General features: G+C 38.9%; 1 protein-coding gene and 1 pseudogene across 1 annotated transcript in view; one reads left to right on the top strand and one right to left on the bottom strand.

Moving 5' to 3' along the window:
- acsl6 (acyl-CoA synthetase long chain family member 6) overlaps positions 1 to 8,404 on the bottom strand; it is a 40,719-nt gene extending 32,315 nt beyond the window's left edge. The window contains exon 1 of the mRNA XM_056446054.1: positions 8,113 to 8,404. Coding sequence (XP_056302029.1) covers positions 8,113 to 8,158 — 46 coding nt within the window. The 5' untranslated portion in view covers positions 8,159 to 8,404. The remainder of the gene's footprint in view (positions 1 to 8,112) is intronic.
- An 11,855-nt stretch (positions 8,405 to 20,259) lies between these two features.
- Positions 20,260 to 24,307, top strand: LOC130214717 (interferon regulatory factor 1-like; annotated as a pseudogene).
- The last annotated feature ends 3,308 nt before the right edge of the window (positions 24,308 to 27,615 follow it).

Below are 27,615 nucleotides of genomic sequence, written 5' to 3'. Positions count from 1 at the left end.
ATTTATGGATATTCTGTGCAGTGTCCTTCATTAAAACACACAGATGAGCTGAGCTGTGGTGCATTTAGGTTGGTGTTAAATAATATTATTTGACAAAGTTGCCATTTTTATTGTGCATTTGTCAGAATAATTAGGATCTATTATAATTAGGTGTGATATGACAGCGGCTTTTAAGCTTTGAAATCAGTGCTAAATGCAAATTATAACACACACTATTATTACACTGTTAATTTAATGAGCTATTTCTGATTTAACCCATGAGAATGAGCTGCGCTGCTGCTGTGAATGAATGAATGTAGGTCGATTGAGTCATATCAAAGCTTAAACATGTTCATTTCAGTGTACATACAGTTAAAGACGTAATTATTAGTGACTTTTATATTATTATTCAGAGAAGTGCTGTTTAATAGAGCAATTATTTCAGCACATCTCTGATCATAACAGTGTTAATAACTCATCTCTAATAACTGATGTCTTTCCTCTTTGTCATGATGACAGTAAATAATATTAGACTAGATTTGGCTCTGTGGCCTTATTCAATTCAATTCAATTCACCTTTATTTGTATAGCGCTTATACAATGTAGATTGTGTCAAAGCAGCTTCACATGAAAGGTCACAGTAAATAGCCTTACAGCAAGAAGGTCTCTGGTTCGAGTCTCAGTTGGGTCAGTGTGTGTTTCTGTGTGGAGTTTGCATGTTCTCCCCGTGTTGGTGTGGGTTTCCTCCGGGTGCTCCGGTTTCCCCCACAGTCCAAACACATGCGCTATAGGGGAATTGATCAACTAAATTGAGTGTGTGTATGTGAATGAGTGTGTGTGGGTGTTTCCCAGTACTGGTTTGCAGCTGGAAGAGCATCCACTGTGTTAAACATATGCTGGAATAGTTGGTGGTTCATTCCACTGTGGCAACCCCTGATGAATAAAGGGACTAAGCCATAGGAAAATGAATGAATGAATGAATGAAGTTACAGGAGACGTCTGAATGCTTTAAACTCTTGTTGAAATGTCTGTAAAACACATGCAGTTCAGTCTGTGATGGTTTAACTCTGCTGAACTGAATGAAAGCATATATTGTGCAGCTTACAGTGTCATTTAAAGGCTTAATTAGGTTAATTAGGCACGTCATTGGACAACAGTGGTCAGTTCTGATTTGGTTTTACTATCGCAAAGTAATAGTTCTTCTTTATTATATTGACCATGAGCAATTTATGTAAATATTAATATTTTATTCCAGCTAAACTGAGAGAAATAAGACATTCTGCTGGATAAATATAGAAGTGGACATACTGTGAAAATGACCTTGCTCTGCTAAACAGCACCGGAGAAATAAATATTTAAAAATGTAATCATTTACATAACAGATTTGAGTAATAACAGCTTTTAATATGCAAGAAAATATGCATCATGTGTGTCTGATCAACCTGAGCAGCTGTCTATTGTCACTGAACACACACACACACACACACACACTCATACGCAGAAAGGCGAATGCGCATGTATGTGGAATGAACCTCAGCAGCCACCGTATCACACCACCCTCAGCAGATGCGGCTCCCTCTCTCTCTCTCTGTGTGTGTGTGTGTGTGTGTGTGTATCAGCGCTCTCTCTCTCTCTCTTTCTCTCTCTCTGATAATCCCGCTCTCTCCATCTACCCTTGACTACATGATACACAGGCTCAGCTTACAGCTCAGAGACACACCGGCGCACACACACACATTCACGCACATCAATAACACATGAAGCAGTGCACAAGATGACGGACAGAGCAAACACACAATCCCATGTACACAATCAGCTGTGTCCGTCACATCTCCTGACCTCACTGTGACCTCTGATACACACCTAATAATATAATCATTAATTAACATCTGCTTGATTCTGAGAGACGAACACACACTGATGCTAAATCTGACTGCACACACTCACAGACGCACACACATACATACACACACACACACAAAGACATGCGCACACATACGCACACACATAAACACATACATGCACACACACTGTTAATGTAGAGGTGGTGTAATGACTGCAGTCAAACACTGATAATGGTTGATGACATGAGCTTATGAGTATATTTACTGTCCATCTGCTGTGCTGCGTCCTCAATAATGCCACTATTATAGTCTACTAGCTCTCATGTCTACAACACAGACACTACACTACATTACAGACGCTCTCTGTTCAATTTGTGTGTGATCTGATGATGTTTTCATATATAGTGCGACATGTGTCATTTATGAGGCGACACGGTGGCTCAGTGGTCAGCACTGTCGCCTCACAGCAAGAAGGTCGCTGGTTCGAGTCTCGGCTGGGTCAGTTGGTGTTTCTGTGTGGAGTTTGCATGTTCTCCCTGTGTTGGTGTGGGTTTCCTCCGGGTGCTCCGGTTTCCCCCACAGTCCAAACACATGTGCTATTGAGGAACTGATGAACTAAATTGGCTGTAGTGTATGAGTGTGTGTGAATGAGTGTGTATGGGTGTTTTTCAGTGATGGGTTGCTGCTGGAAGGGCATCCGCTGTGTAAAACATATGCTAGAATAGTTGGCGGTTCATTGAATAGGGGACATCACTGCATGCGGTGGGTTGTTGATAAGCAGCGTCAGCATTATTTTTGATTCCACTTCAGTTTCTATCATGTAGCAGTTCCGTTTTCACAGAGGAAATTAACATATTCATAACCTCAGAACCACGCCCATATATGACATCATCACCTCTGCACCAATGGGAGTGTAGAGGTGTTCACACAACCAGAACCTTATATGCCAAACTGTTTAATAAACTATCAATAAACACACACACACACACACACACACACACACACACACACACACACACACACACACACACACACACACAGAGTTAGTCTTAGGAGATGACCTCATATTAGTTAATTCTACACGATCAAATTAAGTTTATTGGGGCTTTAAAGGGACAGTTCACCCAAAAATACAACTCTGCCATCATTTACTCATCCTTAACGTCCAGTTTTTCAAGGTTACACTTTAGTTTAAGTCACAATTCTCACATTTGACTGCTGTCTTATCACCTGCCTGTTCTCAAGATGAAGTTTATCAGCACTTATAAAGTATGATCTTATTCTACATGTCTAAAACCTTAACCTAACTACTGCTTTACTATTAATAAGCAGATAATTAGTAGTTATTGAGCTAAAAGTCTTAGTTAATGCTTTGTTAACAATATGAAATGTTCATTAAAATAAAATGTGACCCCATTTTGGAGTTGATATATTGAGGAAAATTCTGCAAACCTGTAACCATTGACTTCTATAGTAGGAAAAATAAATACTATGGTCATTATTAATGGTTACAGGTTTTCAACATTGTGTTCAAGCGCACTTCCGCATTGAAGAATAAGGTCAATAAAACGCATGGGAAGTTCAGTCTTGTGAAATAATAAGCAAGCCACACAGCAGAACTCCGCCTGACTGTGGGTTAAGCGGTACCGCACGTGCTGCAGAAGATGCCCCTTTACTCAGCACATTTCTCTGGATCCCCAACACACTCAGTCTTCCTCATTCTGCTCCGCCAGATGCTTGCGAGATGGGTTGTGGTTGAAAGCGTCTGGCATGTGGACACTCATGACCACTGCGAATGAGGATCTGAACAGTACACATTCCTATAAATGGGAAGCTATTAATGCCCTGCTGCCAAGACTCTGAGGGATTCTCAAGACCTGCTTTCAGTCATCTTGTTATTCAGTCTGCTTTTATTTCCCTTTATTTACATGAGAAACTTTGAATATATCCAGCCCATGTACTATAGTAACCTACATTTAATACTACAGTCCTACATAGGCACTATTCAGCAGGGCTGAAGTAAGCTCATTTCTGCCGGGGTTTAGTTTGATTTTAGATTTCATTAGTAAACACTGCAGTGCTTTATAGTGAACTACCTCAATTAATCTGCTGTGGTGATTCTACAGTTGCTATGGTAACACAACAACTATAGTGATTGATCTGTTGTGGTGATTCTACAGTTGCTATGGTAACACAACAACTATAGTGATTGATCTGTTGTGGTGATTCTACAGTTGCTATGGTAACACAACAACTATAGTGATTGATCTGTTGTGGTGATTCTACAGTTGCTATGGTAACACAACAACTATAATGATTGATCTGCTGTGGTTATTATACAGTTGCTATGATAACACAACAACTATAGTGATTGATCTGTTGTGTTGATTCTACAGTTGCTATGGTTACACAACAACTATAGTGATTGATCTGTTGTGTTGATTCTACAGTTGCTATGGTAACACAACAACTATAGTAATTGATCTGTTGTGGTGATTCTACAGTTGCTATGGTAACACAACAACTATAGTGATTGATCTGTTGTGGTGATTCTACAGTTGCTATGGTAACACAACAACTATAATGATTGATCTGCTGTGGTTATTCTACAGTTGCTATGGTAACACAACAACTATAGTGATTGATCTGTTGTGGTGATTCTACAGTTGCTGTGGTAACACAACAACTATAGTGATTAATCTGTTGTGGTGATTCTACAGTTGCTATGGTAACACAACAACTATAGTGATTGATCTGCTGTGGTGATTCTACAGTTGCTATGGTAACACAACAACTATAGTGATTGATCTGTTGTGTTGATTCTACAGTTGCTATGGTTACACAATAACTATAGTGATTGATCTGTTGTGTTGATTCTACAGTTGCTATGGTTACACAATAACTATAGTGATTGATCTGTTGTGTTGATTCTACAGTTGCTATGGTTACACAATAACTATAGTAATTGGTCTGTTGTGTTGATTCTACAGTTGCTATGGTTACACAATAACTATAGTAATTGATCTGTTGTGTTGATTCTACAGTTGCTATGGTTACACAATAACTATAGTAATTGATCTGTTGTGTTGATTCTACAGTTGTTATGGAAACACAACTATAGTAATTAATCTACTGTGGTGATTTTACGGTTGCTATAGTAAACCAACATCTGTAGTAATTAACACTAAAGAATACTACAGTATTACACTATGGTTAATACTACAATATTAACAATAATTTCAGGATTCCCAAGACCCGCTTTGAGCCATCTTGTTGTTCCGTCTGCTTTCATTTGCTTTTATTTACATGAGAAGCTTTGAATATGTCCACCACACGTTTGACTGTACACATGCATTGCGGAGCAAGAGCTGTTACGGTAATGAGCACCAAGACTCAGTGTTCGTGAGCCTAAATCTTTTAATTATGGAGGACGGGGTAAAGATTAGGTTCACCTCGGTCTCTCGTCAACCCGAACGTCCTGCATTATTCACCAGCAGCACATGGCTCAGGTCAGGGACAGCAGACCATCAGGTGTCTGCGCGCTATTGGCTAACACACAGCCATGAAAAATGCATGACCTGAAGGCCACATTGTAAAGAACGTCATGATGCTCAAAACTAAAGACTTTTAAAAAAGTTAAATCCAAGGAGTGCAAAGCTGAAGTTTCCAGTATTTACATGTTACTACAGTAAATAGTATAGCGTTACATTGACCTTACTCAGCAGTGCGGAAGTAAGCAGTGTAGTTTGCTTTTAAGTTTAGGTAGTACTACAGTGCTTTATGAGGAAGTTCTTGAGTTAATCTGCTGTGCTGCGGTAACACAACCACAATAATTAACCTGTTGTGGTGATTCTGCAGTTGCTACGGTAACACAACCACAATAATTAACCTGTTGTGGGGATTCTGCAGTTGCTATGGTAACACAACTACAATAATTAACCTGTTGTGGGGATTCTGCAGTTGCTATGGTAACACAACCACAATAATTAACCTGTTGTGGGGATTCTGCAGTTGCTATGGTAACACAACCACAATAATTAACCTGTTGTGGTGATTCTGCAGTTGCTACGGTAACGCAACCACAATAATTAACCTGTTGTGGGGATTCTGCAGTTGCTATGGTAACACAACCACAATAATTAACCTGTTGTGGGGATTCTGCAGTTGCTATTGTAACACAACCACAATAATTAACCTGTTGTGGTGATTCTGCAGTTGCTACGGTAACACAACCACAATAATTAACCTGTTGTGGGGATTCTGCAGTTGCTATAGTAACACAACCACAATAATTAACCTGTTGTGGTGATTCTGCAGTTGCTACGGTAACACAACCACAATAATTAACCTGTTGTGGGGATTCTGCAGTTGCTACGGTAACACAACCACAATAATTAAAATGTTGTGGGGATTCTGCAGTTGCTATTGTAACACAACCACAATAATTAACCTGTTGTGGGGATTCTGCAGTTGCTATGGTAACACAACCACAATAATTAACCTGTTGTGGTGATTCTGCAGTTGCTACGGTAACACAACCACAATAATTAACCTGTTGTGGGGATTCTGCAGTTGCTACGGTAACACAACCACAATAATTAAAATGTTGTGGGGATTCTGCAGTTGCTATGGTAACACAACCACAATAATTAACCTGTTGTGGGGATTCTGCAGTTGCTATGGTAACACAACCACAATAATTAACCTGTTGTGGGGATTCTGCAGTTGCTATGGTAACACAACCACAGTAATTAACCTGTTGTGGGGATTCTACAGTTGCTACAGTAACACAACTACAAAAATTAACCTCTTGTGGTGAATCTGCAGTTGCTTCGGTAACGCAACTACAATAATTAACCTGTTGTGGGGATTCTACAGTTGCTACGGTAACACAACTACTATAATTAACCTGCTGTGGTAATTCTGCAGTTGCCACGGTAACACAACTACTATAATTAACCTGCTGTGGTAATTCTGCAGTTGCCACGGTAACACAACTACAATAATTAGCTTGTTGTGGTGATTCTGCAGTTGCTATGGTAACACAACTACAATAATTAACCTGCTGTGGTGATTCTACAGTTGCTATGGTAACACAACTACAAAAATAAACCTGCTGTGGTGATTCTACAGTTGCTATGGTAACACAACTACAAAAATAAACCTGCTGTGGTGTTTCTACAGTTGCTACGGTAACACAACTACAAAAATAAACCTGCTGTGGTGATTCTACAGTTGCTACGGTAACACAACTACAATAATTAACCTGCTGTGGTGATTCTACAGTTGCTACGGCAACACAACTAAAATAATTAACCTGTTGTGGTGATTCTACAGTTGTTATGGTAACACAAGTATTATAGTAATATAAACAAATGAGCCAGTACTGTAGATTTCTACAACTAATGGGTATATTATACTGCAAGACACCACAGTTTACTGTAGTAAAATCTAAAATATACTACAGTATTTATTACAGTTATCAGTTCACTATAGTTATTAATACAGCATGCTGAAGCATTCATTAACAAAGTGCTGTAAATATGGTATTTACTACACACTACTACAGTATTTACGTGATTTCCAAATGAATTAACAACCAAACGCTCGAAATTCACTGATGACTGAGATGTCAGTGGACTTGAATCGAATCCTCTGCCTTAAACTAGCCACAAATGTGTGCAGCGTTCATCCAAAAGCACAGCAGAAGTGTTAGCATGAAGAGCTAGCCTACATCTGTAGCCTATAGGTGTGTATGCCCGCAGGCTGATGCAGTGATGATGATGAACACACACTGGCCCCTACAGCAGCAGTGCGCAGTGACGCTTCAGGACCTCTCCGCTGGACAGCTCCGCGCATGCGCAGTGACGTCAGCGTAGCACTGATGCACGACACCGGCAAACGGGCCGTTTTAAAAGACGTCCTACAAAAAATGCGGCCCTCACACGAGCATTTAACAGACGAGAGTGTGTGTGTTGGGTGTGTCTGTGTGTATGTGTCGTATCAATGCACCATATTATCACGCATTGATAAGGCGTCGCAGCAGACCCTCATCATGTTCGGCGTTTTGTGCCGCAGAACGAAAAAAACCCGACAATCAGCAACTTCAGCATCCCAAATGAGACAGATCAGCCCTGAATACACAGAATACACCGACTGATCAGCCCTGAATGCACCGAATACACCGACAGATCAGCCCTAAATGCACCGAGTACACCGACAGCTCGTTACCGGTGGCGGCTCTCCGTTCACCTGCAGAATAAATCATGGAGAGAAATAAATAACTCACCTAAAACAACCCAGACTGAGCCAGCGACTAAGGCGAAGGCGAGCATGTCTCGGTCATCGGGAAGCCTGTCGTGTGTTTCCGACACACTGCTGCCTGCATGGAGCCCGGAGAGAGAGAGAGATTACCGGGAGATGCTGCTGCCGCCGCCGCCGCTGCCGCTACCGGGGAGAGAGAGAGAGAGAGGAGGGGGGAGAGAGAGAGAGAGAGAGGGGAGGGAGAGCGCAGGTCTGACCGATCACCTCAGTCTCCTCCCTCCCTCACTGATGATGATGATGAAGATGAGGATGAGGATGCTGGTGCATGAGGATCCTGATCTGCTAAAGATCACTGCTCCTTTCTCAATGAAAAAAATTACATTTTTAAATTAATTATAAAATACAAAAGTACAAACAATTCAAACTCAATTTTTAACCCAGTTATTTCAACCCACACTAAAAGATTTTTGCTGCTTGTTCAAACTACTCATTTAAAATGGGTTAAAACAACTCAATGCTTCTTAGCTGTTAACTGCATGTAATGAAAGACTATAGTGCTACTGACCTCATTCAGCAGTGTGGATGTCAGCTTTCCTGCCATGGTTTAGTTTAGATTTAGATTTCATTGATTAATACAGATTAATACAATGCCTGAATTAATCTGTTGAGGTGATTCTACAGTTGCTATGGTAACACAAGAACTACAGGTATATAAACATGCACACACACACACACACACACACACACACACACACGCATATATATATATACATTTCTGTATAGTGTATGTATGTGAATGTAAGAGTGTATGGGTGTTTCCCGATGTTGGGTTGCAGCTGGGAGGGCATCCGCTGGGTAAAACATCTGCTGGATACGTCGGCGGATCGTTCCACTGTGGTGACCCCTGATTAATAAAGGGACTAAGCTGAAAAGAAAATGAATGAATGAATGAATGAATGAATAAATGAATGAATATATATATATATATATATATATATATATATATATATATATATATATATATATATATATATATATATATATTTCAACCCACACTTAAAAAATGTCTTTTTCTCCTTGTTCAAACTACTTCTCTAAAATGAGTTGAAACAACACATCAGGGGAATATACACAATTACAGACAATTCTGACAACTATAAAGATCCTCCATATTTAACTTATGCATACAAAATTAAACAATCTTTACTTCTATGATGATTGGTGAGTATTTACACTGTAAATACGTGTTATTGTCTCAACACAAAACTATTAAGTGTACACATGTAGGTGGATTGAACATAAAACAATTAAGCTGTCGCCCAAAACAATTAAGAATTGAGTTGTTTCAACTCATTTTAAATAAGTAGTTTGAACAAGCAGCAAAAGTCATTTTTTGGTCTACTACACATTACACACATATGTAAACCATTACAAGTGACAGAATATTCTTTATTCTAGCATTACAGAAGGACATTACAGAAGGACATTACAAAGTAAATATGTTAGCTCATATGTTTAACTTGGCCTTATAAATTTAACTCCAGAAATGAACCCATGCAGCAGTTTTTTGAAATAACAAACAAGCCACACTCCTACACAAACCCAACCACTGGGTTAAAAGTATAGTTTAAATTTATTAGGCAAACTTTAACCCAATGTTTGATTTGTCCATATTTGACCCAACATTCAGCATTTTTAAAATGCATTTTAATGCAATTTAAAGTGAAAGTACTCACAAGGTTAATCTGATTCAACTTAAGAATGTAATATAACCGCTCTGTAAAAATACTGGGCCATTTAAAGCCAGTTTGGGTCAAATTTCACTGCTTGTTTCAGAACAAATTACATGCATAAGAAGTTATGTAAAACTGTCAATCAAGCCCTAAATGTGATTAAACCTGCCTGTGTTACATTACAGGTGTTGTAGTTCAGGTGAGGCTGATTTAATAACAGTTTACTCTGTAAAATCGCTTATTTCAACTCAAATTTGGGTAAAAAAAAATGGACAAGCCCAAACATTACATTTGGACATAAATTTAACTAAAAAAAATAGACCCAGCAGCTGGTTTTGTCTATATTTTACCTAAATTTGGGTTGAAATGACCCAGCAGTTTTTAACAAAACAGAAAAAGTCATGAAAACAAGTGTTTTTATGTTAATCATATCTTAATAAACGTGTTTCTAACTTACTGTGTAAACTTATATAAGCTGTTTCAAAGCACACTCTAATACAGAGATGCCCTAACTAGGGCCCACGGGCCAAAGTTGACCCACAGTAACCTTTGATTTGGCCCACCATCTCATCTGAGAAGCATGAGAGAATGATGGCCATGGTTTAGAGACTGTCATTTCCAATCTAATGTACCCTTGTTAATTTATTTTACTGTTAAACACTAACTGAAAACAAATGTTTTAATTAAATGGTGTAGATTAATCAGATTCAGTTTAACTATACATGCTGTCACCCAGCAGATCGAGGACAGATCAAGGCAAAGGCAGAATCTGCTGGACTAGTGTATTCATCATTGAACTCTTATATGAATGTTTATGTTTTATTGCCATAAGTTATCATTATAAATGTGATACTGCATTAGTTCATATGATTTAAAGTAATGTCTTCATGAATTAAATGAGGAGATTACCCATGGCAACCTTAATGTAATATAGAGTAGCTTGGTCTATATACCCTCAGCCCACGGCTCGCAATGATATTTGGCTTGTGGCCCTTTATACGAAAATGTTTGGTCACCACTTCTCTAAAAATGGATCATGTATAGATATTTTCCAATATCCTGCAACCCAGTTAAAAAGTGAAAGGTATAATAAATCAATTCATTTTCTGTCAGGTTATTTTCCCCATGCCTCAGTTCCTCGCTCCTGATTTCCTTGCATTCATCTGAGATTTATGCTGATGAAAGGTTGCTGTGATGCTCAGCTCATCTTCTCACCATCATCAGCGCTCCCTCGGGTCACGTGATACTCAGGCTACGCCCCTCCTGCAAGCCCCGCCTCCGCCTGTTTAACCTTGAGAGCCTCCTCTCCTCCATCCTCCGGCGGGTCACGTGATGCTCCGGCGCGTCACGTGTGCTTCTGTACGCTGAATAAATAAATAAATAAATGGATGCCGGGTCTGTGCTGCTGGTGTGACTGCGCGCAGGGGCTGATGGGAGGGCAGGATGTGTGTGCGCAAGGACAGGCTGCTCTGTGACGCAGCTGCCGTGGATTTGCCGCTCAATCCAATGTGACCGAGCTGTCAAAGCAGATGGAGGAGCGGAGATTACCGCAGATTACCGGAGCCCCGCCCACACTCAGCACACTGACACAGTAGACCAGAGAGAGTGAGCTCTGCCCATATACAGCACACTGACACAGTAAACCAGTGTGTGTGTGTGTGTGTGTGTGTGTGAGAGAGAGAGAGGTATGAATAAGTGTGTGTGTGTGTTTTACTGACATACTTTAACTCTAAATTCACCTCATAACACCAGTCCAGTTTCAAATAACTAGGGGAGAGCGGTGCAGTGGGTAGCACGATTGCCTTACAGCAAGAAGGTCGCTGGTTCGAGTCCTCGGCTGGGTCAGTTGGTGTTTGAGTTTGAATGTTTCCCTACGTGTTGGCGTGGGTTTCCTCCGGGTGCTCCGGTTTCCCCCACAGTCCAAACGCATGTGCTATAGGGGAACTGATCAACTAAACTGGCTGTAGTGTATGAGTGTGTGTGTGTGTGCGTAAGAGTGAGTGTGGATGGGTGTTTCCCAGTACTGGGTTGCAGCTGGAAGGGCATCCGCTGTGTAAAACATATTCAGTATAGTGATATAGTTGGTGGTTCATTTCGCTGTGGCGACCTCTGAAATAGAGACTTAGCCGAAGGGAAATGAATGAATGAATGAATGAATGAATGAATGTTGAATGAGGCCGTTTTTATTAGCCTATAGGCTTCACTTTTTAGTTTAAAGCAAGTTTTAGCAGATTGTTTTAATGATGGATGATAGTAAATTTGTATTTAACAATAAGCATTTTTTCATGTTTCTTTATTATTTATTATTGATTTAAAATGCTGAACTCATAACATTATTCATAAAACTTTCATAATTTACAGTTTAAATGCTAATTTGTAAATAAATACTTCATAATAAGATAATATGGTAATCACTTTGTAGGAAATATTATTAGCACATCATAAAGTGTGGTTATGATCACCATCCCACATGCTAATCCAGCAAAGATTAGAGCATAAAATATCACTAAAATGCAATATTTATACCTCGCATGAGGCGAATAACTGCAAAAAAGGGTAAAGTCTAGATCAGATATGCAGCCGGCCGGAAGTGCGATATGCACATTAATATAGCAGCCTTTTTTAATGACACTGTATAACAATAATTCATATTTTTACAGTACTGTGAGGGTTGGGTTTGGGGTTAGGGTGGGAGTAGCTGTTAAAAAATACAATTTATTGGGTTATTTAATAGATAACTTAAATAATACTTGGTACAGCTACTGTTTTTCCGTTACTGTGACGGTTGGGTTTAGGGTTGGGGTGGGGGTAGCCGTTAATAAAATACAATAAATAGGAAATTTAATAAATAATATAAATACTTCTCGTTACCTTCCGGCCGCAAACCTATCCGATCTAGCAACAACCGCAAAAAAGGTCCCACTTTTTAAGAAGAAAGAACCACCTCTTTCAATACGCGAGCTATGGGGCTGCCACTATAATTTCTCTTCAAGTTTAATCCTTTTATTCATTTCCATCATCTTTAGGGCGGAGCTATCAGTGCTTTTGGGCGGAGCTATCAGTCCCCAAAATAAAACAACCCCCAAAAATAGGTTTTCTGCAATGAGGGCAGGGGTCAACCTGTGAGCCATATAAGATCCATCAATAGTAAACCACAACCATCCAATCAATTCCCCAGGGAGAAAATCAAGCCCCGCCCATATCTGTTATCGATCCAGAAGACAATAAGCTGGAGCACAATGTTTCATGCAATTGAGGAATTATTACACATTTCTAAATGAAAGTATTACAGTACGCAACATTTGAAGTGCACCAAAATTCATTCATTCATTCTTCTTCAGCTTAGTCCCTTTATTTATCAGGGGTCACCACAGTGGAACGAACCGCCAACTTATCCAGCATGTTTTACACAGCGGATGCCCTTCAGCTGCAACCCATCACTGGGAAACACCCATACACACTCATACACTACAGCCAATTTAGTTGATCAATTCCCCTAAAGCGCATGTGTTTGGACTGTGGGGGAAACCGGAGCACCCGGAGGAAACCCACACCAACACGGGGAGAACATGCAAACTCCACACAGAAACACCGACTGACCCAGCCGGGACTCAAACCAATGACCTTCTAGCTGTGAGGTGATTGTGCTACCCACTGCGCCACTGTGACGCTGGACCAAAACTTTTAATCGAAAATATCAATATTTCACAATATTTTTTAACTGTGTTTTTATTTAACATTCCACAAACATAACACAACACCTCTCCAAAACAACAGGACAAAATAATAATAATATTTAGTTATAATAATTATTAAATATTAATCACTATTATTAAATAAACTGAATAATTAATACATATAATAATAATAATAATTATAATAATAATAATAATAAAACACTGAAGAAGAAATACATACAAAATGTAACAAGCAAACGCAGCCAAGAAAAAAACTTTAAAGCTCTAAACTGTATATTTTGAAATTGAATACTGGATTTTGTTCTGTTTGTCTGAAAGCAAGCAGCGCACAGCAGTGTGTTCCTGAAGTGAAAACTCCTTCATGACTTCACCAATAACCTGTTCAGGCAGATCCACATCATCTCTGTGCTGTTAATTGATTGTATCCGCTTTGGTGGAACCCATCTGTTCACTACTGCTTCATCACTGAATCTGTGCAGGAAAACTACATTACCCATGATGCTTTGCAGAAAGTCTGGAAGCTGCAAAATGCTGCCTCTGAAGGGTGTATTTTAAGGGAGGAAGACAATCCTGTGTGCTGAGACTCCCTGAAGACCGCACAGATGTGTCCTTCACTGATATCCCACAATCCTCTGCGTGCCATCCCTGACAGATGAATAAAAAATAAATATGAATTACGTGAAATACAGTTGATGTCAGAAATATTCACCCTCATGTCAAATATTTATTCTTTTTTTAAATGATATTTAATGGAGCAAGGAAATTTACACAGTATTTCCCATAATATTCTTTTCTGGAGAAAGTCTGATTTGTTCCATGTTAAGCTCAATATTATTAGCCCTCTTCAGCAATATTAGTGTTGGATTGTCTCCAGAATAAACCACTGTTATACAATGACTTGCCTAATTACCCTAACTTTACCCTAATTACCCTAGTGAAGCCTTTAAATGTGACTGTAAGCTGAATACTAGTGTCTTGAAGAATATCTAGTCTAATATTATGTGCTGTCATCATGACAAAGAGAAAAGACATCAGTTATTAGAGATGAGTTATTAACACTATTATGATTAGAGATGTGCTGGAGAAATCTGTTAAACAGAGATTGGGGGAAAATATAAAAGAATTCTAATTTCACAGGAGGGCGAATAATTCTTCATCTGTATATTAATATATTAATAAGGTGAATTGAATTGAAATTGAATTGAATATTTATGTGTGTAAATGGACATTTTTGGGCCTGTAATGTTATTTATAGTGAGACGTTATTATAAGAATTAAAAGTTCATTTAATTATCACCAAATATTTTTTGTGTGCAAGCAACCCCAGCTCTCAATCTGCCCTGAACCACCAGCGCCACTATAGCAGACTCTTCCTCCGGTCGCTCCTCTGTGGTGGTGCTCTGCACTGCTGAGGAGACCTCCAGCTACTCCTGCTTCACCTTACAGACCTCCATAATGGAGGCTTTCAGCGGGGCTTCTGACTGAACCGAGCCCAGTTTGATGAACTGTTGTCCGATGTCACAAAGAGGATTTCCCCCTCGGGACACCAACAGGCGCTACGTCATAATCACGGCCCTACAAGAGTAAGCTCCTGATTGCAGAATGTCCAGTGAAGTGCAGATTTTCCAACTCAAGCGATTTGAGCTTGATTTCATACACACTCATTCACACACACACTCATACACTACGGCCAGTTTAGTTGATCAGTTCCCCTATAGCGCATGTGTTTGGACTGTGGGGGAAACCGGAGCACCCGGAGGAAACCCACACCAACACGGGGAGAACATGCAAACTCCACACAGAAACAAGAACTGACCCAGCCTAGACTCAAACCTGTGACCGTCTTGCTGTAAGGCAATCGGGCTACCCTGGGTGTGACTCTGCCAAGTATGACCCAATCCTGCATTAACCTCTATGTTGATCCTGGAACGTCATTTTAGTTTAAACAATAGTCATCTTTACCTGACCTGTGGCTAAGAATATGAGAAAAACTAGCTACGTTTATTAAAGCATTTTGAAGTATTAGCACATCAGGCATGTCCTCATAAACCCCCTCAATGATGTAATGACCTTTGTAAACCATTAAAACCAGTACACACACACACACACAGATGAGGAGCGCTGAAGTGCACATGCAGCTCAACACTGTCCCGTTATCAGTTCTCTTTGCAGACGTGAGTTATCTTGAGCCGTACATTAGAGTTGGTGAAGTCGCCTGTCTAAAAATACACTCCAGTTCAGATGTAAGATCACTGAAGGAGAAAAACAGGTGATGTCTGCTTTACTAAAACCTGTGTCAGTAATGACAGATTGGGATAAAGTTGGTTTATATTGGCACATTCAGACTTTCACCTTAATATAATTTCATTAAAGTATTGTTTGCAAGTTCTAAATAGTAAAATTTAAGTTAATTAAATAGTGCTAATGTTGTTTTACTTACATGCGATTTCAGACCCAATGTATATAAAGTGGCAGTAAACAAGAGAGCAGGTCACATGTAGTGTTCATAACAGGACATCATCATAATTCATCTGTATTCACATATTAAAATAACGCTTTAGTGTTTTACTGAAACCCAAAGTCTGAATGTGTGTGAATATAAAACTGGCAATGCACTGAGGTACTGTTGGTTTTACAATATATTCACACATTCAGACTTTAATAAAACACTAAAGCAGAATTATAAAGGCGAATACAGATGAATTATAATGATGTCCTGTTATGAACACATCTGTGACACTCTCTATACTGTTCACACGCTGCTTTATATATATATATATAGGGTCTGAATCCACATGCAAGCATGTATAGAGGTAAAGTGGGTTTTATATTAGCACATTAGTTCATTTAGCAGTCTCTATATTGTTTACCATGCTACTTTGAATATTCAGTCGGAATTAGCATGCAAGTATGACTTCTAAACCACATCAACACTATCTAATTTACAGTGCACAATGTTGTACTTTGCTAGTCATTTCCGCTAATATGATTTCCCTATTTAGAATTTGCAAATAATACTGAAATTATATTAATTATATTAAGCACAATGTCTGAATATCCCAATATAAAACCAACGTTACCTTTATCAAGCATGTAAGTAAAACAACATTAGCACTATTTCACTGACTGTCAACAACTTTCATAGTCATTGGCTGGGCTGATAATATAATTCTCTATTTATAATTTGCATATACTTTCAGAAATTAGATTAAGAAGGTGAAAGTCTGAATGTGCGAATATAAAACCAACTTTACCCCAATGTCATGCGATTTCAGACCCAATAAATATAAAGCAGCGGTGATCAATATAGAGAGAGTGTCACAAGATGTGTTCATAACAGTACATCACTATAATTCATCTGTATTCGCCTTTATAATTCTGCTTTAGTGTTTTATTGAAGTCTGAATGTGTGAATATAATCTAACTGTACCTCACTGGTGTTGGGCAGCAGCGCGCCCTGATCTCTGCCATGTCTGAACATGTCGGATAATAAACACGTTTTAAACGAGGAATGACAGAGATCCTGATGCCAGCGGGATGTTGGAGCTGCCGCTGTACCATCGGACACTCATCGGGTTTCAAGGGGAATCTTACTGGACGATCCATGGGAAAACCCAGGAATCCACGGAGCAGAAACTCCACAGGAAAACACCTCGGGCTCCTGGCGACTGCGCATGCGCACCCCTCCCGCAGCCGACAATCACACACACACACCCACATGACGTCACGATTATTTCATTCCCTATTTTTACTTGAAAGCTCGCTTACTTTAGCCGGGGTTTCTGCAGACATCACGCCCTAAAAGCAGTTTTTAAAGCAGTTTACCTTCTAGAGCTGCTGTTCGTCTCTCCGATGAAGACTTGTCATGTTTAGTGAACTTGACTTTAAGCTTGTTGCAGCAAATTAAATATACAATATGGAGAAATAAACACTAGTAGATCAAGAAAAACTCGGAGCCACGTTACAGGTTCCGGAAACTCTCTCCCTTTCTCAATTCAATTCAATTATTGCTTTATTGACGTGGAAAATGTTACAAATGTATTGACAAAGCATTTAAACAAGTAGCATACATGTATAATAAAAAACACAGTAAACACAGTAAATAGTAGCAGTAAGCTGCTAAAAGATTACATTTATATATTATAAATAAAATATCAAATTATTCAGTATATCATAATATTATTCAGTATATCATAATATTATTCAGTATATCATATTACTATCCAACTTATCATATATTCGTTACAAATCAATAAAAAAGTAAAGACAGATCAGAATAAACTGTACATTTAACAATCAACATTTTAGGAGAAAACAGTAATAAAAACAATAATAATCAGTATATTTACAATTATTCATTTATAATAATCTAGATGTGTGTGTGTGTGTGTGTGTGTGTGTGTGTGTGTGTGTGTGTGTGTGTGTGTGTGTGTGTGTGTGTGTATGCGTGTGTGTGTGTGTGTGTGTGTGCGTGTGTGTGTGAGTGTGTGAGTGTGTGTGTGTGTGTGTGTGTGTGTGTGTGTGTGTGTGTGTGTGTGTGTGTGGGTGGGTGTGTGGGTTTGCAAACTGCAAACACTTTGACAATAAAAACATGCTTCGACAATGAATCCTGCAACCTAAAAGAGTCTACCATCATATAATACACCCATCGCCGGAGTAATATAACAGGCCTCTCTCATCTCATTTCGCAAAGGTCTATTTTTATTGAAATGTGATTTATTTACACTACAGGTACAAAAAGACAACACTCAATCACAAAAGCATGAATACAAACATACATGCATGCAAACATATATTCGAATGAATGAATGAATGAATGAATGAATGAACATGCACACAACATATATGCATATGATAAATTACTTAATGGACAAACACATCCACATAATCATACATGCATACAAACAACAAACAACAAACAAACAAACAAACAAACAAACAAACATATGAATGAATGAAATGAATGAATGAATGAATGAATGAATGAATGAATGAACATGCACACAAACATACATACATATGAATAAATAAATTAATTAATGGACAAACACATCCACATAATCATACATGCAAACAAACAAACAAACAAACAACATATGAATGAATGAATGAATGAATGAATGAATGAATGAATATCCACTCGCAGTACTGGACGGGTTTGACGCCTGTGAGAAATACAAATTTCGAAACCTAAAATACCAGAGAGCAGCCCCACGCATCCAGCAGCTCCATCATGACCCTCCCGAACACGCTTCTGGCTGTCAGGGATCCAGCACGGTTTCTTTTGAAACGGAGACTCTTACAGGAAGCAGAGCCGGAGCAGCGGCGCCCTCTGTCGGCAGGACTCTGCAGCATTTCCCGGAAACCGACTGACTTCTGCAGGCTGAACCCCGACCCGCTGCACTTTATACCGGCTTCATAACGAGACACTCAGTCACATTAAACACTGCTTAAAGCTGCTGTCTGAGTTCTGTTTGCATGATCCCCAGTGTATCAGAGCACTACACATCCACAGCTCTCCTGCAGAAATAACATCTGTATATACTGCTGTCCACGTTTACCTGATGACTATGATCATGTGTTTAGCTAAATGCATAACAGTATGTCGCGTGGGGTGTGTGTAGAGTATGCTGCTTGTGGTATGTTGAGGGTGTGTGTGTGTGTGTGTTTATCCAAACTGAATTGGTCTTCCGCACGTAGCCCGTCTCTCTCTTAATACAGCATGATTTCTCGGAAATCAGCCTCGCTGTGTTGAGGAGCGCTGCTTGTGTGCGCATGCGCGATATGCAGCAGGGAAAATTCCCCGCGCTTGACTGTGGGTGTATATATACAGCTGCGGCGCGCTCCTGACAGTACAGTAAACCTGAGCTTCACTACAGTAACTTCAGCTGTTCATCTCAGAGAGGACTTATTCACGCCTTCACACGCCAAACTCTCGGTGCGCTTTTCACATTGGATGTACCATCGCTTTCCACTGGTGAGTGGGATGATTATGCCTGATATGTCGTTGCAGACATTATATACAGTATATATAGAGTGTTGGGTTATTATTCATTTAACCCAAACTCGATTAAAATATAGAGAACCTCAAAGGTTGTGTTAAATGTGTTCATATACATTTAATAACCCAGTTTGTTTACTTAGAATTGGCTTTGAAATAATTAAATAGTTGTGGAGTTTGATTATTTGTGCAGTGCATTGGCAGATTTCTGTGGTTTTAAACGGGGTAAACAGTTGATCCTGCACGCTCATTACCTACAGTTCTGTTGTCACTACTCATTATGTAAGTTACTGGACCAATTGGGGCGACATTTGAGAACTTTTTTTTGCAGAAAACCGCGTTGCCTTCTCGTTTTATACATATTTGTTGTTTTTTTATTCTTAATGTTTATTAAAGTCCTTTTACAAATAAACTCACTGAAAGAAAGGACACTTTACATACAATACAACAGCCGTTTTCCTTCTTTGTTTCTCTTATTGTTCATATTATCATTTTTATACAATTCCAGAATTACTCTTATGGTGTTTTTTACGAAACGCACCACAATATTCAGATTGTTTTAATTAAATGCACGAGTATCTTAAAGTTAATTTTCCTTTTTTTTTTACTAAATGCACAGTAATTGAGCATGTCTCGTGTGAGGTGTGAGCTAAAAACACCAGCGCAGGTTTCCTGCTCGCGAGCCCGCAGACACGCCTCCTCATCTGCGCATGTGCAGCTCCGCTAATCTAACACTCCTCTGTTCTGCAGAAAACATGCCCGTGTCCAGAATGCGCATGCGCCCCTGGCTGGAGAGCAGGATCGACTCCAACAACCATCAATGGACTCATGTGGGTCAACAAGGTAAAAGCCGAGCGCTGCACACACTGATGATAAGCCACTCACTCTCCCAGCATTAGCAGCGCTTTACAGATGTGTGTGTGTGTGTGTGTGTGTTTGGCAGGAGGAGAAGATGTTCTCCTCCCCTGGAAACACGCAGCTCGGCACGGCTGGAGGTGGATAAAGATGCCTGTCTGTCAGCAGTGGGCTATTCACACAGGTGAGAGAACATTACCAGCTGTCAATCACTGATACCTGTCAACACTCCAGTCGGGGCTCACTGAGTGTTGTGTGAAGAACAATATAAGGTCCCACACTGTAAAACAGTCCAATATCGAAACATTCTGAAATCAAGAAGCATTTTCTAGACGAATAATGAGTCAAAAAATAGTCTTAAACTTCAGTAGCCTTGGATAACGCCTAGTAATGCTCCAGCGAGTGCACTATAAAGTAACAGTGGTCCCTATGTAGTGAAATGTAACTGATGTGCTGTTTATTTCAGGTAAATATAAGGAGGGAGTCACTCAGCCTGACCCTAAACCTGGAAAGCCAATTTCCGCTGTGCAATGAACTCTCTTCCGGACATCGAGGAGGTGAAGGATAAAAGCATCAACAAGGGCTGTGGGGCGGTGCGAGTTTCCGCATGCTCCCCGCCGTCAGCAAGAAGATCAAGGATCCCAAGAGCCGAGACTCCCGCCGGCGGATGAAGGTGAGCCGCAGCGCATTAGAATATTAATCATAATCATAACACATTTGCTCTGTTGTAGCACCTCAAGCATCCTATTTTTGTGATGTTTTGATGAATTTTGGTGTAAACAACAATTTGTTCAAAACAAATATCCATTAATTTTATTTATTGTTGAACTGTTTGAAAAGTCTTGAGCTTTTCAGATTAAGCAAAACTGTTTTCAGAATATCTAAATTAAGTCATTCTGGACAAAATATCCTTAAAGGACGCTTGCAAACCCATCCAACAGAGAAAACCAAACATGAAAATATATAGAAGCGGTGTCAGAGTGTGTAAAATAAATTAATCTGATCAAAATCGATATGAAGAGCCGGTGTTTTTCAGTGTGTGTATAAACTGTAGATCGGAACATGTTGCATGTGTGTGTGTTATTCAGGGGTCTGTGTCAGAAAGTGAAGCTGGAGGACATGAGCATTGAGGAGACGTCTGCAGAAATGACCCAGGAAAACACCATCGACAGCACTCAGAGCACGCCACGTAAGTGTGTTTCAGACAGAATAAACCCACAGCAGCTAGAACTACGCTTTCTCTTCATTTATATAAAGGGACAGCTCACTCAGAATCTGAACAATGTAAAGCTTGAGTGGTGGTACTGGAGTCTGATGTATCATGGTTTCTCCTGTAGACACTTCCAGTCCCACCTGTTGGGTTGGAGGTGGAGATCGGCCCTGACAGCACGTGCAACGACATCTACACTCGATTCCAGGTGTCTCCAGTGCACTCCACAGGTAATCTGACCTCAAGCCATCTCTCACAACACACACACACACCACACCACACACACTGCAAAAATGCTTTGCTCCATGATGACAGCACATAATATTAGACTAGATATTCTTCAAGACACTAGTATTCAGCTTAAAGTGACATTTAAAGGCTTCACTAGGTAATTAGGGTAAAGTTAGGGTAATTAGACAAGTCATTGTATAACAGTGGTTTATTCTGGAGACAATCCAACACTAATATTGCTGAAGGGGCTAATAATATTGACCTTAAAATGGCTTTAAAACTATTAAAAACTGCTTTTATTCTAGCTGAAATAAAAAAATAAGACTTTCTCCAGAAGAACAAATATTAGAGGAAATACTGTGAGAAATTCCTCAATCTGAGAAACATCATCTGGGGAATATTGGAAAAATAATTAAAAATGTACAGAAAATTCACAAATAATCCTGACGGCTGTACATATGTGCATATATGAAGACAAATGCCATTAAAACGTCATATTAACAGTGTTTTCTCTCCTTCCTCTTCCTACATGCAGACCTGGAGGACAGCGAAGCCATCTTAGAGGTGAGTTTACCCTCCGCTCTGCTCACATTGTGCTTTTTCGTTGACAGGAATACCCCGTTTCAGTTCTAAACGCCTGTGATTGGCTGTAATGTTAACGCTGATAGACTTTAATCCAACCTCAGGCAAAAGCCAATGAGTAAAGTTCTGTGTTTTGCTCTGGCAGCTCACTCGGCAATTGGAGCGCGATAGTTCACAATGGCTGCAGAACTTTGGAAAGGGGTTCCTGGCCAATGAAGCCTGCACAACAGAGTCTCTGAGCCCTGAGAGCCAGTGGAGTGTAAGTTCAGGTAAATGTTGAGCGCTTTAGGAACACACACTCGTCTATCTCTGCACAACGCACTAAAGCATCTCGCCGACACACTGAGGGTTTCATCAGGACATGCTTAGGGGGAAAGGATGCATATTTAGAGTTTCTGTCTTGTTTCTAGTGCAAATATCTCAAACGTGCTGGTTTTGTCAGATTATTCAGCATGTTCTATGCAGAAACTCTCTTCATTTTGACTCATTATTTCTGAAAACAACACTAGATTTGGTGACTGATTTAATAATTTGTAGATATTTGGATTAAAAACAAGACACAAACTCTCAGAACAGCATGTTTTGCACTGCAAAATACTCTCCCTTCTGTGAAATTTAGATTATTTTTACGTTATATTTAGCGGAGCAAAGACATTTTCAGAGTATATATATATTTGTAAAGGATTTAAATGAATGAATAATTTGACTTCACTGTAAATAGTTAGCACAACAGTTAATGCTACCTGTTTTAAACAATACAGTACCCTTACTGTTCAGCCACTTAAGTGTAAATAGTTATAAATATAATACACACATGTACATAAATGTAATATTTTTATTTCTTATTTGCACAGTCAATAAAATGCACTTATTGCATAAACATTCATTCTCTAGATATAGACCACCGGTCAAAAGTTTGATTTTACAAATCAGCTTCTGCTGCTCACCAAGGCTGCATTTATTCATCAGTAATACAGCACACATTGTACAATAGTGAAATGTTTTGCACTTTGAAATAACTGTTCTAATGTAGATTATGATTTAATTTAATCATTTATTTCAGTTAGTTTAATGATGCAATTTCAGCTTCATTACTCCAGTCTTCAGTCACATGATCCTTCAGAAATCACTGTAATATTAACTATAATTGTTATTATTATTGTTGTTATTATTATTATTATTATCATTATGAATATTATTATTATTATCATTATCATTATGAATATTATTATTATTTATTATTGGTAATAGTAATAAAAGCAATAATGACTGGAGTAATAATTTCATTTGAAACTACATACAATAAGAAAGCAGTTATTAAAATTGTAATAAATATTTAACAATTTAACAACTTTTTTACATGTAATAAATGCTGCCTTGACAGGTAGTCGTATATACAGCTAACAAAAAACTGAAGATTCCAGCTAAAAAATGACTACACCCAAATGAATATGTTGGGGGAAATATGAAATAATTATAATAAACAAAAATAAATCGAAATAAGATAATAATAAAGATATAGAATTTAGATCTGTAAATGTATTTCAACACATTATCTTAAACTGTCATGTGATCAAACTCTTATTTTATGGATATAACTGTTTAATAATCTATATTGATGGAGAATGGACACAGATCTTCATTGTCCAGAGGGAAATGCTCATTCATGTGAACCACATGTAACTCCGTGTGTGTTTGAGCACACTTGAGGAATAAATCAGACTGTGAATAATATTTAACTCACCCACGTTTCTAATGAATAATATAATAACTCATCAACGTTTCTCCTGTGTCTGTAGGAGAGGAGCTCGAGCTTCGTCTATACACAGAACTGACCCCAGACCTGCGCAGCGACTCCTACACATACACAGAGTTGGAACAGCAGCTCCATGCCTCAGAGCATCTGCTGAGACACAGACACTCGCATGCACGCACACACACACCAAACACACACTCACAACACTCCACCTCAAACCTCAGAGCCTCATTCCATATTTTCTGGACACCTGGAGACCTCAGTCCTGCTTTCTGGAGACCGACCAGAAGATCTTCCAGAGACACTGCAGGAAATGCTCTTTCTAGACTAAATATCTGATAATTATCAAATCATGAAGCTTTTTCTAGACATGCAAACTAAATATTTCGGTTTTAGAAATAAGGTCAAAATTATAATAAATAATTGGTAAATATAATAATAATGATACTTTTATTATTATTTAATTAAGTTAATTAATTAGTTAAAATAATACTAATAATTGTATTATTTAATTATTATTTAATTATTAAAGTTCATTGATTATTTATAACTAATAACTAAATATAATAATAAAATAATAATAATTGTGATTATTATAACTAATTAATTGTCAGATTATTCTGCGTGTTTTAAGCAGAAACTCTCTTCATTTTGACTCATTATTTCTGAACACAACACTATATTTACTGCTCATCTAGAAAAAGCTTCTTGATTTCAGAGTTTGCAGATATCCGGACCAGAAAGGACACACACACACACACTCTCTTACATTTGTACAGATGTGTGTGATCCTGTAATCTCCTGTACTGTGAACTGTCTGGACAGCATCCGTTATGTGCTCGTGTCAGCATTTATTGAACTCTTTGATACTCGATGCAGAAACATCATTTGGGGAAATCACTCCACTGTTACGGCTTCAGTCCTTTTCAGAAGTCATGTTTCTTCAATGCACAACTCAATATCAATGTTGTATATGAAAATGACTAATCTTCATATATACACACACACACACACACGCACACTCATGAACGCACACACACACCTCAAATGAAGCTGTTTGTGTATGGGGATGGGTTCCTTTGTAAATATTGTAAAAATCTCTTTGTAATAAATGATAAAATATGAATGTGCTGGTGTTCATTATTGTGCCATGATGACAGTGATGAGGGAACTCTAAAATCTGCTTTTATTCCAGTTTAAACTCGCTCAGGTTATTGCGCTTTCTATAGTGTAGAATTGTGTCAAATCTGCTTTACATTGATAAACAGCGATTAATAATAGTAAAAAACATAAAAATATTTCAGATTGTGTTTAGATTTCTGCTGGGATCAATCAATCGCTGAAGCTTGTATCATGATATACGGTACTACAGTGCAAAAAAGTAATCTAAGATTACTTTAACAGGTAAACAGGTTTAAATCTTATTGTATATGTTAATTACAGCGCTAAAATCAGCAGAAAAGGCAGATTGTAGTTAGGCTATACAGTGAGGCCATTTTTTTATAATTATGTTTTAGGGGTTTTCACCTATATTGGGATAGGACAGTGGAGATTGTACAGACAGTGAAGTGTGGGGAGCGGAGATGGGGAAGGATCAGCAAAGGACCTCGAGCTGGGAATCAAACTCAGGTTGCCACGAGCACTTTGGTGCTATGTGTCGACGCACTAACCACAAGGCTATTGGTGCCGACTTAAACGTGTTTTAATTAACACACAATATAAAGCCACCATATCTGGAGTTTTATTTGAACAATTTTAGTACATTTTAATCCTCCGTTAAATAAGTCTCTTTATTTTGGGCCTTGAGGAGCTGCACATGGATGGATTCGCTCTTCAGTGATTGGACTTTCAGCAGTGAAGATTAAACCACACTGAACTGAACTGAACTGAACTGAACTGAACTCTGGAATCTGGACTGACACAGTTTCAGTTTACTAGTACTTCTGTGTTCAGCTGCTGTCACACAATCTACATTGTAAAGATAATAAAGATAATATTACAGCACATGCACAATACCTCTCCTACATCTATAACTGTACAGCGTGCTCATGTATTTCAGAATAACTTCAATTTAAAACCATTCCTTTAATCATTTAAAATACACATAAAATATACAGAAATGTAAAACTGTGTTTATATTATTCATTGCAACTTCACATGATTACAGTTTGAAGATAAATGACATTAATGTGTATTTTAGTTTAATATTTTAACATTTGAAGCATTGAACTGACTGTAATCCATATCAATCTAAGCTGTAGTACAGTTTAATTTAATAGCAGATGGACTTATTTCTCAGAAAACATTATTCAGCTTATGAAGTTTACCTTTAAAACACTTTAATATTACAAATACATCATCAGAAGTGTTTTATCTGAAGTATTACTGAGTGTTTTTGCACAAGACTGACATGTATGAGTGGAGAAACGGCTACATGTTATTATACTAATAATATCTGTAATTAGGACATGCCATCAGTTCTGTTCACAGCGTTATTATGTCAGATCTTTTGTTCTCCATAAACAGGTTTGAAACTGGAATAAAACACCATCAGTGACTCTTCCGTGCTGAAATAAGGAGATTTGAGTCATTATTCAGTAAATAAAAGCAGTTTATTATTGTTATTATTAATACACAGAGCTCATCTAGAGGTCACTACAGCTCAGAGGAGTAAAAAACACAGTAAACAGCAGATCTGCAGGTAAACGTCCAGCTTTACTCTGGGAGAGAGCTTCTGTGAGGCGCCTGGAGACTCTCTGAAACACACAGATGAAGAGGAAATGAAGTGTGTGTGTTGTGTGCTGTGTGTTTTAGAAGAGCGGTTTCCTCAAACTTAATGCCTACAGTGAGACACACACACACACACACACACACACACACACACACATACAGCGTAAGGACACACATACATGCATGCACATACATTCATACTCCTCTCAAACCAAGCGGACCAGTGGGGTCAATGGAGGAACAAACTTCACCGATTGACCAAAGTGAAGGAAAAAATGAGAGAGAGAGAGAGAGAGAGAGAGAGAGAGAAACAGCAGGTGTGAGTAGGTCACCGGTGGGTGTTCAGGCTGGCCCACGAGATCAATGTGGGGACTCGTCTGTCACTGGGGTCTTTCAGCAGTCTCGTGCTCTCCACTCCTCTATGACCACCACAGCATCTGCTCAGGATACGGCCTGGTCCAGGATTATGGAGACCTCTCGAAGTGCTCTGTGGTTGGTAACATGTCTTCACAGCTCTTGGATCACATTAGTGGCGCTGCACAATCTCTAAAGGCCTCAGGATGAGCATCCCCAGGTGAAAATAGAGAACAAAGAACTACAGGACTCGTCCAGCCAGTCGAGCAGATAAATGAACACACATATTACTGTATAATGTGTGTGTGTGTGTGTGTGTGTGTGTGTGTGACATCTGGGCCACGGGAGCTCTGAACATCACCACTGTCATTCATTTAT

Source organism: Danio aesculapii, chromosome 21, assembly GCF_903798145.1.
Source record: "Danio aesculapii chromosome 21, fDanAes4.1, whole genome shotgun sequence".
Classification (NCBI taxonomy): Eukaryota; Metazoa; Chordata; class Actinopteri; order Cypriniformes; family Danionidae; genus Danio; species Danio aesculapii.
Note: the sequence above shows the minus strand (reverse complement) of the source record. Positions and strands in the feature narration are given on the sequence as shown.